The following is a 12723-nucleotide window of genomic DNA, read 5'->3' on the forward strand; positions in this document are numbered from 1 at the left end:
TTTTGTCCTAAGTCACAGAATGTACACCAAGAGTGAACTCAAATGTAAACTGTGGACTTCGGGTGATGATGATGTGTCAATGTAGGTTCATCAGTGCAGCAAATGTACCACTCTGGTGGGGGATGTTGGTATTAAGGAGGCTATACCTGTGTGGGTGATAGGAGGTATGAAGGCAATTTCTGTACTTGCCTCTTAATTTTACTATGAACCTAAAACTACTGTTTAAAAAGTCTTTTAAAAATGTAAAAAGCAGAGACTTGAAAAGTCAAATCGAACATCACAGGGAAAAAAGGCAAAATCATGAAAAAATGTGGTTAATCATTAGCAGAGAGGTTGAAAAGACACGCTCCAATTGCTTTAAAAATTTACAAAACCCAGGTCTCCTTAAAAATAGTTTTGCAAAGTACATTGAGAATTCCATGTAGTAATATGAAACATAAGTCCCACTGCTTCCACTGAACATGCTTCAGCTGGCTAAAACGAAGGAGCCTGACATTAACCCAAGGCTCTGCAAAACTCAACAGGAGAGTGCAGTGGAGACGCAGTTGCAAAGCTGCCCCAGATGTGTACATTTTCTGCTCCATTAAAATGACTTGGACGAGAGGCAAAGCACATTTGGCCCACAGAAAAAGAGAGTCGGGGGAGGGGTGAGACAGGACAGTCAGCCTCTTCGCAGGCCTCTGTCTCCCAAGACTTGCGTCCCCTCCAATCCTTCCCCACAAGGTTTCTAGAGCAAACTGTCTAAAATTCAAATACAACCACAAGCCTTCCAGGGCTCCCCAGAGCCAAACTGCTTTGCCATAGTTCTCCATGTTCTCAACTGTATCATGGGTTTAATAACACCCACTTTAAGAATTTGGTGTGAAATAATTGAGATCATGTATACACAGCACCTGGCATGCATGATTTATAAGCTTTAGAGAAAAAATAGGTATTACAATTATCATCACTGAAACCAGGTCATATGAGGAGAGACAGGTGAAGGAAATGAAGATGTTTGGGCAGAAGACAAACAAAGAGCTGGGAGACAGGATTCCAAGTTTTACCATGTCTGAAGGGCAGGCCTGAGAGTCTTGGTGAACCTAGTAAGGCTGCTACAAGGTTAAAGATTCTACCTCAGTGCAAGTAAAAAAGACCTTTCTAACACTTGGTAATGTATAAAAGTTAAGGGGAGCTAGTAAGCTTCCTGGCATTAGCACTGTATAAAAGGTGTTCTAGATGCCCATTTGGCAGAAATATTGAAGAGGGGATTCAACAATGATTTGGTTAAACTTGAAGTTTGCAGTTGCCCCTTTAAGTCTGAAATCTGTATTTAAACTATCTTTGCTCACCAGTCAATGAATCACCAATATCTTGAGTATCTGGTATGTTTAAAGCCCAGGGCTATGGTCTCCAGGTCAAAGTACTGTTGCTCAGTTTTCAGTAGGGTGGAAGAGGCGCCCTATGGCACATAGTAGGTTTTCCATTAAGCTGTATCCATAGACTGAATGTGTGAGTCACACGGGAAGCAGAAACTGACGTCTTTCTGGTGCCGTCCAAGGGTATCCCTTTAAGCATCCCGTGCCAGTCATGACTACTCCAGAATCTATTCTGTGGATCTATGAAACATGCATTTCGATCTGTGTTTACTCTGTCAGCATCCGGGTCCATTGTCTGTTCTTTTCCTCTTTCTGGGTTATCAGAAAATGGAACTGCCTCCTTATAAGAATGATTTACAATGACATGGATAGGGAATTTGAACCCCAGGGTGCAGTGATATTTAATATGTTAATGAATGTGTCTGCCTTACAAGTGGTAGAATCAATGTTCTTCTGCCCTTCGATCACTGGGAATGGGAAAGGCAGAGTTGGGATTCAGTTTCAACTCTTAAAAAGGGGAACAGGCTATGCAGAAGCTCTTTAGTTTAATTAGATTCCATTTGTCAATTTTGGCTTTTGTTGCCATTGCTTTTGGTGTTTTAGTCATGAAGTCTTTGCCCATGCCTATGTCCTGAATGGTATTACCTAGGTTTTCTTCTAGAGTTTTTACAGTTTTAGGTCTTACGTTTAAGTGTTCAATCCATCTTGAGTTAATTTTTGTATAAGGTGTAAGGAGGGGGTCCAGTTTTAGTTTTCTGCATGTGGCCAGCTAGTTTTCCTAACACCATTTATTAAACAGGGAATCCTTTCCCCAATGCTTGTTTTTGTCAGGTTTGTCAAACATCAGATGGTTGTAGATGTGTGGCATTATTTCTGAGGCCTCTGTTCTGTTCCATTGGTCTATATATCTGTTTTGGTACCAGTACTATGCTGTTTTGGCTACTGTAGCCTTCTAGTATGGTTTGAAGTCAGGTAGCGTGATGCCTCAGTTTTGTTCTTTTTGCTTAGGATTGTGTTGGCTATATGGGCTCTTTTTTGGTTCCATATGAAATTTAAAGCAGTTTTTTCTAATTCTGTGAAGAAAGTTAATGGTAGCTTGATGGGGATAGCATTGAATCTATAAATTACTTTGGGCAATATGAACATTTTCACAATATTGATTCTTCCTATCCATGAGCATGGAATGTTTTTCCATTTGTTTGTGTCCTATTCTCACTCATAAGTGGGAGGTGAACAGTGAGAACACATAGATACGGGGAGGGGAACATCACACACCGAGGCCTGTAGGGGGGTGGGGGGCTGGGGGACTAGGGGAGGGATAGCATTAGGAGAAATACCTAATGTAGTTGATGGGTTGATGGGTGCAGCAAACCATCATGGCATGTGTATACCTATGTAACAAACCTGCATGTTTTGCACATGTATACCAGAGCTTACAGTATAATAATAATAATAATATTAATAATAATAAAGGCCAGGCGCGGTGGCTCACATCTGTAATCCCAGCACATTGGGAGGCCGAGGAGGGTGGATTGCCTGAGGTCAGGAATTTGAGACCAGCCTGACCGACATGGTGAAACCTCATCTCTACTAAAAATACAAAAATTAGCCAGGCGTGGTGGTGGGTGCCTGTAATCCCAGCTACTCGGGAGGCTGAGGCAGGAGAATCGCTTGAACCCGGGAAGCAGAAGTGGCAGTGAGCCGAGACCAGGCCATTGCACTCCAGCCTGGGCAACAAGAGCGAAACTCCGTCTCAAAAAAAAAAAAAAGAGAGAGAGAGAGAGGAACAGGCTTTCAAGAAAAAATGTGCAAGAGGTTTGTTATTCATGCTCTCTTTATGTCCTTCTTTAATACATTCGTTTTATAAACATTTACTCCCCAGCCCTGTGCTAGGTACCTGGGATGCTAAAGTTACTCAGCCTTTGCCTCCCCTCAAAGAGCTCTTATTCTAGTGAGGGAAGATAAAAAGTGCTGGGACAAAATATTGTAGTAGAAAGAGATGGGCTATCCTTGAAAAGTGTGGGTGGTTGGGGAAGGCTTCACAAAGGCAATGACATTTGAGCTGATTTTCAGGGTAAGTTGAGGAAGGAAGAACTTCCCAGGATGAAGGCAGAAAAAGCACAAAAGCTTGGGACCTGCTAAAACATGCTATCTTGGGAAATGTCAAATAGTTTAGGTGTCTGGAGTGTACTGTGTCTGGGAAGGTAATAAGAGATGAGATTGGTAATGTTTTGCGGTCACCCCCATTTAGATGCAGAGAGGAGGTTGGCCATGGGCTACTTGAAATCATTTTGAGAACATAGTCTGGAGCTTCAAGGACTTTTGTTAAATACGGCCAACTCTGCATGATCCATCTTGTGAATTATCAGAAGTCTTGCTGCACATTACTTCCCCTTGACCACCATAGGAATGTATTCTTAAAATAAAAACTCACTGAGGATCAGTCCAAAGAAATCATAGTCATGACAGTAAATGTGCTGGAACAACTCAGAGTGGCTCCTCTTTTTTCCACAAGCTTGTGGGGCAAGATAAGACCAACAGCTGCATCAGGACAAGTGGTGGTCATTTTTGGCTGGTACCACATAACCAGTGGGTTGGTTTAAAAAAATTTGTACTGACTTACACATTTGGATATGAGAGCTGTATGTTGATGGGATTCACTTATATAACACACTCTCTGTATCACAGTGAAATAAATATCTGCCTCATTGTCAGTGGAGCTGATGTGAAATATGAGCACAGTGCTTTGATTTTATAATGTTTAAGGTTTTCTGATTATAAAGTAATAAAACATCGTGGAAAATAGTTACACACACACACACACAATGAATACAAGGAAAAACAAAATCATCTACCACTACTAAGAAGCTAAAAAAATCACTATTAACATTTTGGTGCACTTATTTTGTTTTTTTCTTACAGCTAAAGTTTATTAAAATGAATTTTTAAAAATATACCATTTAATTGAGTCCAACACCTGCATTAAGCATTCCTCTATGACAATACTTTTCTCATTATACTGTCATTACTTGCTTATACTTCTTTAATACTCCTAGACTAGATTGTAAAAGTTGTGAGGATGGGAAAGGTATGTTATTCATACAGTTACCTAATTTTGGCACAGGAACCCAAAACTGAGATTCAAGTTCTGGTCCACTGACTTTGCAAGGCCCAAGAATCCAGGTGTTTATCTTTTCACTTCTACCACCAGCACCTGGCCCAGAATCTGGCAGGTGGTGTAAACTCAGTGAATATTGGTTGCTTTAATAAAGGAATGAATGAACAGATGGATGGATGGATGGATGGATGGATGGGTGAATGTGGGTTTTTATTTATTCTTCTTTACCCAAAATTCATTAACTCCCTGTCAAGTGCCAGGTCTGGCTAGGCAACAGAAATATAACTAGCCATATTTGATACGAGGCATCCCTGATGAAGGTACTGACCTCCTCTGATGTGGGATAGGGTTCCTATGAGTACAGAGCCCAATCAGCCCCCTTTGGCTGGTCCTCACGGCTTGTCTTGGAGGGGACCCAAGCCCCTCCAGGCTCTCTTTGGCAAGAGACAGAGGAAAGACCGCTATTCCATGGAGTACTATTCCTGTACTCCTCAAAGTGCTCCAGAAATCCCTAGCCTTGGGCCTGTGTTACCCAGAGCGCTCCTCAACTCCCTCGGCGATTCCAAGTTGTCCCTGCTCAGTGGTGGGCGTGCTGTGGAGAGGGTATCTCAATGGAAAAAGACTATAGAGGAGAGGGGCGCCACCGCTCCCTCAGATGAGAGCAGCTCTTGACAAACCTTCCACCTCCCCAGCCAGCTGGCACAACTGGAAATCCCAGATAAGCCCCAGTTCTGGTCAGAACTGGTCTGGCAGCTCTAGGGGAAATTTTCTGTCTGACTGACCCTTCCCACAGCGGGAGCCGGCAGTTTTGCAGAACAAAACAAACAAACAAACAAAAAGAAAGAAAGCAAAGAAAAGGCGGGGCCAAACTAAGGGCTGGGAAAGGCGGGGGGAGGGTGCGGGGCGGGGGGCGCGGGGAGGGTGGCTAAATTTAAAACACTCCAAACTCCTGCTGGCTTCCAAGTTTACACTTTGAGATTCAAACAAGATTGCCCCCACCCCTATCCCGCATTCACTCACTCATACACTTCTCTACTTGGCAATGCAGTTTTGTTGCAATGCAATTTGGCAGCGCGATTGTTGAAGCAATATAATCCTGCACGCAGCGCACCTTTTAATCAATGCATTTTTTTCCTGCAATGCTCTTGTTATTATTTTTATTGCAACTGAATCTCTGAACCCTTTTCCCTCCCCATTCGAATCGCGCTCCGGCTGTGATTGCTCGGGTCTGACTTTGCAAGTGGCAGTGCGCTTCCAAACCCCCCTCATCCGCCCCTCGTCCTCCTTTCCCCCCCCCCCCTTTTCCGCGCCCAGGCGAGAGCAGCCGATTGGCAGAACGGTGCTTTCAGGAACAATAACAGTGGGGGGAGCCTGGGTCCTGGGGAGCCGCCCCCGCCCCCCCCAGCACCGCAGCGAGACTCGCGCCCCCCGCCGGATCCCCACCTCCGCGCCCGCCCCGCGGGCTGAGCTGCCCGACCGGGGCCCGCCCCCGGCGCCCACCATGTACGCCTTTGTGCGGTTCCTGGAGGACAACGTCTGCTACGCGCTGCCCGTGTCGTGCGTGCGCGACTTCAGCCCCCGCTCGCGGCTGGATTTTGACAACCAGAAGGTGTACGCCGTGTACCGGGGCCCGGAGGAACTGGGCGCCGGGCCCGAGAGCCCCCCGCGCGCCCCCCGCGACTGGGGCGCGCTGTTGCTCCACAAGGCCCAGATCCTGGCGCTGGCAGGTGAGCAAGCGGGCGGGGAGGGACGGTGGGACCCGGGCGGGGGCTGGGACCCCGGGAGGGGCCGGGGGCCCGGGCGGAGGGGACCGGGGGGAGCCACTGCTTGCTCCTTCCTGCCTCCTTCTCCCGCCCTCTGGGCATTTCATTTGGGAATGGGGTGTCTCTAAGAGGCCAGGCCAGTTAAAAAGACCGGATGGTCCCCTTTGTCTTCCCCGCTTCCCCGAAGCTCCCGCGCTGTCAGTCCGTCTTCATCTCTTCATCTGTGTCCGTCCTCCTCTTTCTGATTCTTTGTGTTTTCTTCGTTCCTTCACTTTCCATTTTTCTCCCTACCTGTTTGTACCGTCATTTTTCTCTCACCTTCTCTTTACCTCTCTCCCAGTTCCTTCCCTCTGTTCTTTTCTGTCTTCTTAAGTTTCTCAAGCTGTCTGTCTCTCTCCCTTTAAAGGCCGTTGGTACCTCCTTGGAGTGAGGAGCAAGAAGGATATTGTCAGATCTTCTAGGTGGGAGTCCCTCCTCACAGAGGGAAGCTATGACATCCTTGTCCCATCCGGGCCAACATTGGACAGGATGAGGAGGCCATGAACCTTAGTGCACTGGGCGCCACACCACACTTTCCTGCCCCTCCCTGGCCAGGTGGCAGAGGTAAGGAGGTAGAGGCCCTAAGGCATCCCTCAGCCTCCACACCCCTTTCTGAATCTCCCAGAAGGCTCCCTGAATGAAAGAGTTGAGGGCCAGGAGAGAGTTTCTGGGTCAGAATAACACTGGACCTCTCATCCCTGCTCTGCCAGGGCCCTGAGAGATGGGCTAAGGCAGCTAGTCTCATCTCCATTTCGTAGAGGAGGGTACTGAGGTTCAGTTGGTGATAGGGAAAGAAACCAGCCCTTTATCCTATGCTCCAGTTCTTCCTGCCATGCTGAGACACCTTTTCCTTTGTAAAGAGAAGACAGCTGGCCCTGTTCCCCAGCTAGTTCCAGGAAGTTTGAGTCTAGACAAGCAAGGAAGGGGGAAGTATCATCTCTGTTTTGGGGAGCAGCCTTTTTAGCTGCAGCTGGTAAGGAGAATGCACCTTAAAGTGGGCAAATAGTCACCCTGCCTTCTACCAGAAAGAACACGAAGGGTTAGGAACTGAATGAAGATGTTTTGTAATTTTGAGACCTTCTCTATTTTTTTCAAGTTCCTTTGCTTCCTCACATTTAGCCTAAAAGATGAATCCAACATTCTCTCAACCCATAGAGACTTGCCCAGGGTCTCATGGCAAGTTAGCTCAGTCTCACGACTCATGTTGCCTCTGAAAAACAGGTTTGCAGAAGTTGAAGAGTGGAAGAACTGGAAACTGACCAGCAGCACTGGGACCCTTTTTGACAGGCTCTGTCCATACCACCTGCCTGATAAGCCCCAGCACTCAGGAGTGTAGGCCCACCCACTGCCAGACACCTAGGGCCAAAGAAACTGAGGAAGGGGAAGCAGATTTTAGAAAAGGGAACCATTCATAGCTGATTAGGTTTTATTTTGTTTGCTTACTTGCCTTTAATTACCTGAGGGAAAGGATTAGGAATTTATTTCCCAAGACGATAGGCTTGAGGAAGTTATAACTAGGTTGTAACCTTAGCTTCCCTTTTGCTAGAAGAAAATGCATGCATGCTTCTTGATGATTGTATTGTACTCCTAGATCTGGAAGGGTCCTGGGAGAGTAGAAGTGATGTGTTAAAGAGAGTCAGTGATAAGTTTCTTAGTGTGTAATGGCTGTTTTCCTCTCTTGGAGGTTGTTTCATTCATCTACTCATTCATTCATCAAACATACATACACACTGTGCTTGACTCTTCAGGCACTGCAGAGAGGCCACTTAGGCAGATGGCAGCTCCCGCCAGCTCTGATTTTGAAATCGACACAAGTCCTCAGAAGCAAGATACATGTAGCTGTTGGTTTGAGAACCATGAATTTTGAACCTGTAGACTGTTCATCCTCCAAGTTAGAATGTTGATAAATCTGTAAGTTTATTTAAAAAAACCCAAGCATAATTTGGAAACTGGCAGAGTAGATTCAAAGAAGTGTGCCAGTTTGAATTAGTTGAAAAACACTTCCCCTTACCTCTCTTCAGTTTTTTTCTTGAGAGGAGAAAGGGGAAAAAAAGACAACAACTTGAAGTTGGCCAAACCACATTTTGAATTTTGATCTCCTGGGTACCAACTGCCCTGGGTAGAGACCTGATCGAAGGGCCAGGGTGAATTTGGGAATTCATTACCCTGGAATAACTCCTATGTATCTTCAAACCCCTTCTTGACTTAACCTTGGTGGCTCTGAGAATTGCTTGCAGTGACTTCAAAGAGCTCATCTGGCATCTCCTATATGTAAATACCACTGTGCTGTGGCACCAGGTGTGAGGAGGAATCCCCTCAAGTGGGAAGCAGAGGTGGCTTTATGTTTGTGGATTAGTGATTAATTGATTAATTAATCTCTCTGACACAAATAGAATGGTTTCCAAGGTAGTTTCAGCACAGCTTTCTGGCTTTTGGTGGGAAGTATGTTGCTATACTGAGTGTTGGCCCAAGCCAGCCCAGAGCTGTCTTGAAGTATACTTCTTTTTATACTCAGGAAATGTCAAAGCCGACTGCTGTGGGACTTTACGTTTTACTGCCCATAGTAGGTGGTTTATACCACTGCTTATCAAATTACAATCCCAGTTCAAGGAAAAACAAAACCCCTTCTTTCCTGATAGTCTTGCTGTATGCCTACGCATTATCTCTGTTAGTCCTCTAAGTGACATTTTGGTAGGTATTGCTGTGGTTAGTATTTCCATTTCATAGATGAGGACACCGAAGCTCAGAGACTTGCCTACAGCCACACAGCTAATAAATGGCAAGGCTGGAATTGGAACACAGGTCTTCCAGTGCCAGGCCCCCACTTGGCAGTCTCCTTTGTAAAGTAGCCGATGTTCCCATCAGCTACACAGCATGATTTGGAAGGAGTGAAAGGAAATGGAAAAACTGTCCATGAAGCTTACAGCTCAAGGCAAGTTTTCAAGCCAGAGTATAATTTTAGTTTCTGAGTTTTCAAGCCCATTCTGCTCTTTCTCCATTACCAACCTCCCTCTTACAGAGCACACACAACTGTCCCCCACCCGCCTATCTCTTCAGTTGGCATTTGCTTGAATAAATCTTCACTAAGGCTGTCCCTCTTGGAGGGGCCACATAACTCAAAGTTTGACTCACCTTTGACCTCTGTTCTCTCTTTACTCTCATTTATTTGCCAAGCAGATTGTGAAAGTGAGAACTACTCATTTGGAGAGCTCACCATCGTCTAACTGCAATCCAGCCTGCTACTGGGGCTCATAGTGTTGAATTTTATGTTTTTTTCAGGAGGCTCAAACTGGTTTCTCTGTGCCTAGAGCCCTAAAATTTTAAGTTGCTCTATCTAGGTACCTGTGCTCTGTTACTGTTGTTTGAGTGTGCTAAATTTGTTTGTTGTCAGATGTCTCCTTACTGTTTTCTGTATGCCAGGCCCAGTGCCGTATTAAGTGAATATACCAGTGCACCTATGTATCTCAGGTACTGTGATTGAAATGACAGCACGACCCAGGGGTGGCAGGCATTGACTTTTCATGTCCTGCTATGTAGGATTTCTGTGGGGGAGGGAGTGATGGAAAAGAAATGGGTATCATCCTCAGGGAGTGTGTAATTTGGGGGCCTCAAAGTAAGTGCTAAATAAAGGTAGAAGCCAGGCACTGGGGGAACACAGAGAATGGACCAATTCAAGGTGGGCTTTGCAGTTTATCTTTTAAGTTTTTCTTTTCCAGCTCCGCCATCACTGCCTGCATTCAGGTCAGCATCAGCTCTTATCTAAACTATTGAAGCAGTCTTCTAATTGATTACCATGTCTCTGATCTATTTTCCCAGTTGCTTTTAGAATAATCTTCTAAAACACAGTCTTAGTTGACTGCTCTCATTAGAACCTTCTGCAGCTCCCTATTGCCTACTGAATAAAGTTTTAGTTTCTTAGCCTGGCATTCATAGCCCTCCTTAGACCAGCTCTATCCCAGCCCCACCTTACTTCTCCAGCCTCACTCTCTCTTCCCCTTTCCCTGAGACCTATGGTATTTCTTACTCTTCTATGAACACACTCTCTTGCACTCCTTTGAGCCAGCCAGGATGGATTAATCATTGTCTGATATGGGGCCTCTGCCCACAAGGAGCTCACCTTCAGGTAGGGAAGGTAGACATGTGACAGAAGTTTGTGGTCCAGCCCCCTCCACCTGTGATAAAGGAGTGGACAGAGTACATTGGGAGACCTTGCTTCAGTGGCATTCCCTATTCCTCCCTCTGCCCCCAAGAGAGACTCTCTCCCTCCTCAGAACTCTCTTTTCACTTTGCTTTTGCCTTGCTTATGGATTGTAGCATTTTATGTCTTGTTTTTATTAGTCATGAATGTGCCTCTCTTCCTGCCTCACAGGGAGCTCCTCTAGGACAGGGGCCTGGCTTCCTTGTGCCTGCATCCTTAGTGCCCAGCATATAGTCTACACTGGTGTGCCCATGTTGAACTCATCAACTTTGGGAAGACAGGTGCATTTTTGTGCTTGAGGAGAGGGAAATAGGGGAGATAGGAACCTCTGCAGCAGCAGCTTGTTTTTCAGAACAGAAACCTGCTGTAGGATTTTAAGTTTTCATTCAACTTTGTTCATCTGGAAAAAGTCAACATTCTTTATCACTCCTTCAACTAGCTAGAAGAAACCCCACACTTGGGGGAAATAGCTTCCAAAGCCATGTTCTTATTGCTTTGGTAATTTTAGCTCATTCAGGGCTCAGGTCCCAGCTTGGCATTGTTAGTCCAAATAGATCATTTGCTCCAGAAATGCTTTGGAACTTCTACAAAGTTAGCAGTGAAGCAGAGGACTAGCCGATTTCATATGCAAAGATTGTTGCGTGTCATCAGTGGGAAACTGCCAACCAAAGGATTTATTTTCTTAAAAAAAGTGAGTGAAAACTTTTAATTTAGGTTTTGACATGTTTTGCTGATATACATTGGAGCAAAGATTGGAAATTGCCTGCTGTCATCTGTTGCAGATTCTACTGGGATGTTAACCATTGAAGGTTCAGTCTAATGTGATTTCTCACGTTCAACAACCACAAATTTTTACAACTAAATAGTATGTGCTACAGAGTGCTTCAGAGTTCTGGTTCATAAGCAGAAAGAAAAAATTGTCCCAGGCAAGTTGCTTTTTATGTGGTGTTTTGTTGTTCAAGAGCATACCAGTTTTTATTTTTAAAAGCACACCCAGAAAGTAGAATTCAGATTGGGGTCTTTGACACCAAGACCAATTCTCTTTCTAGTGTGCCTACTTGCTTTGTCTTATAAGCTCCTTAGGGACAGAAGTTGTGTGTACTCTTCCTACCAGAAGAACATTCGTAATCTGGAGACATTTTCTCTGGTTGATTTAAGTTCCACAAGTATTGAGTTATACTAGGTGGTCAGTCTTATACTCTAGGGAAATGCAGGAAGAGGAATAAGCACTGTGTTTCCCTACCAAATATGTTATAAATACTCACCTGGTTCCAGGTTCAGTGCACATATTCTACATCCTTGTGAGACAGAGATTTTTGTTTTACCCAAGAAAAGAGAGCCATTCAAACAGTTGTTTAGTGAACACTGTAGGTGCCAGGCAGTGGGCTAAGTCTTCCCACATGGACTGGACTTGTGGATAAATATGAGTCAGTTCAGTCCAAAATTCTGAGACCTAACCTAAGGTGGTGGTGGTCATGGTGGACCTGAGATATTTTAAGGAAGGAGAATTCATGGGACTTAGTAACTGACTGGTTGTAATAATGTGTGTGATGATGATGTGGTGATCTGGGCCTCCCTGTCTCGAGGAAAACCCTGGAAGTGTAGCTGGTTGAAAGGGAAAATGATGAGTAGCTTGAGACCTGTCGAATCTTAAGGGCCCGTGGAACATCTGGATGGATATGTCAGGAGAGCAAGTAGGCATGTGGTCTGAGGTTCAGAAGAGCATTCCAAGCCAAAGATCTCAATCTGGAAGTCATGAACTAAGGAAGGTTTGAAGTTACAGTGGGAGAGAGTGCAGAGTGAGAGAAGTGTGCAAGGGCAGAACATCGGCTTTTAAAGGCACAGTTAAGAGCCTGAAAAAAAGGTGACTGGGAAGAAACAGCCTTCCCAGTCTAACAGATGGACTTAGAATCAGGGGATAACCAGCAGAGATAGGTGTCCTGGAAACCAAATGAGAAGAGAGGTCTTTGGATCCTAGAACTAGGCTTGTTCTGGTTTCTTTTAACTATATAGCAGCTACCTTTTCCTTTTCACTCATTGGTCAGACATAGGTTAGGACAGCTAAATACATAAGCAGGAAAAGAAAAGATTTGCATGGGATGATATTTTGGTAATTTTCATTTTCTGAGTTTTGCACCACAGAGGAAGGATCAGCCTTGTTCTTGAAAGCAGAGTTGGGGTCAGAGAATGGAATTCACATGCATTGGTGGGAGCAATATAACAGCAGAGAGAGCAGACAAATAATGG

General features: G+C 45.0%; 2 protein-coding genes across 3 annotated transcripts in view; both read left to right on the forward strand.

The window, feature by feature from the left end:
- AGBL4 (AGBL carboxypeptidase 4) overlaps nucleotides 1–12723 on the forward strand; it is a 1536119-nt gene that overhangs the window by 1286543 nt on the left and 236853 nt on the right. The window lies entirely within an intron of this gene.
- The window catches only part of BEND5 (BEN domain containing 5), a 49458-nt gene continuing 42591 nt past the window's right edge, over nucleotides 5857–12723 (forward strand). The window contains exon 1 of the mRNA XM_054488585.2: nucleotides 5857–6203. Within this exon, the coding sequence (XP_054344560.1) occupies nucleotides 5978–6203 (226 nt within the window). The 5' untranslated portion in view covers nucleotides 5857–5977. The remainder of the gene's footprint in view (nucleotides 6204–12723) is intronic.

Source organism: Pongo pygmaeus, chromosome 1 (genome assembly GCF_028885625.2).
Source record: "Pongo pygmaeus isolate AG05252 chromosome 1, NHGRI_mPonPyg2-v2.0_pri, whole genome shotgun sequence".
Classification (NCBI taxonomy): Eukaryota; Metazoa; Chordata; class Mammalia; order Primates; family Hominidae; genus Pongo; species Pongo pygmaeus.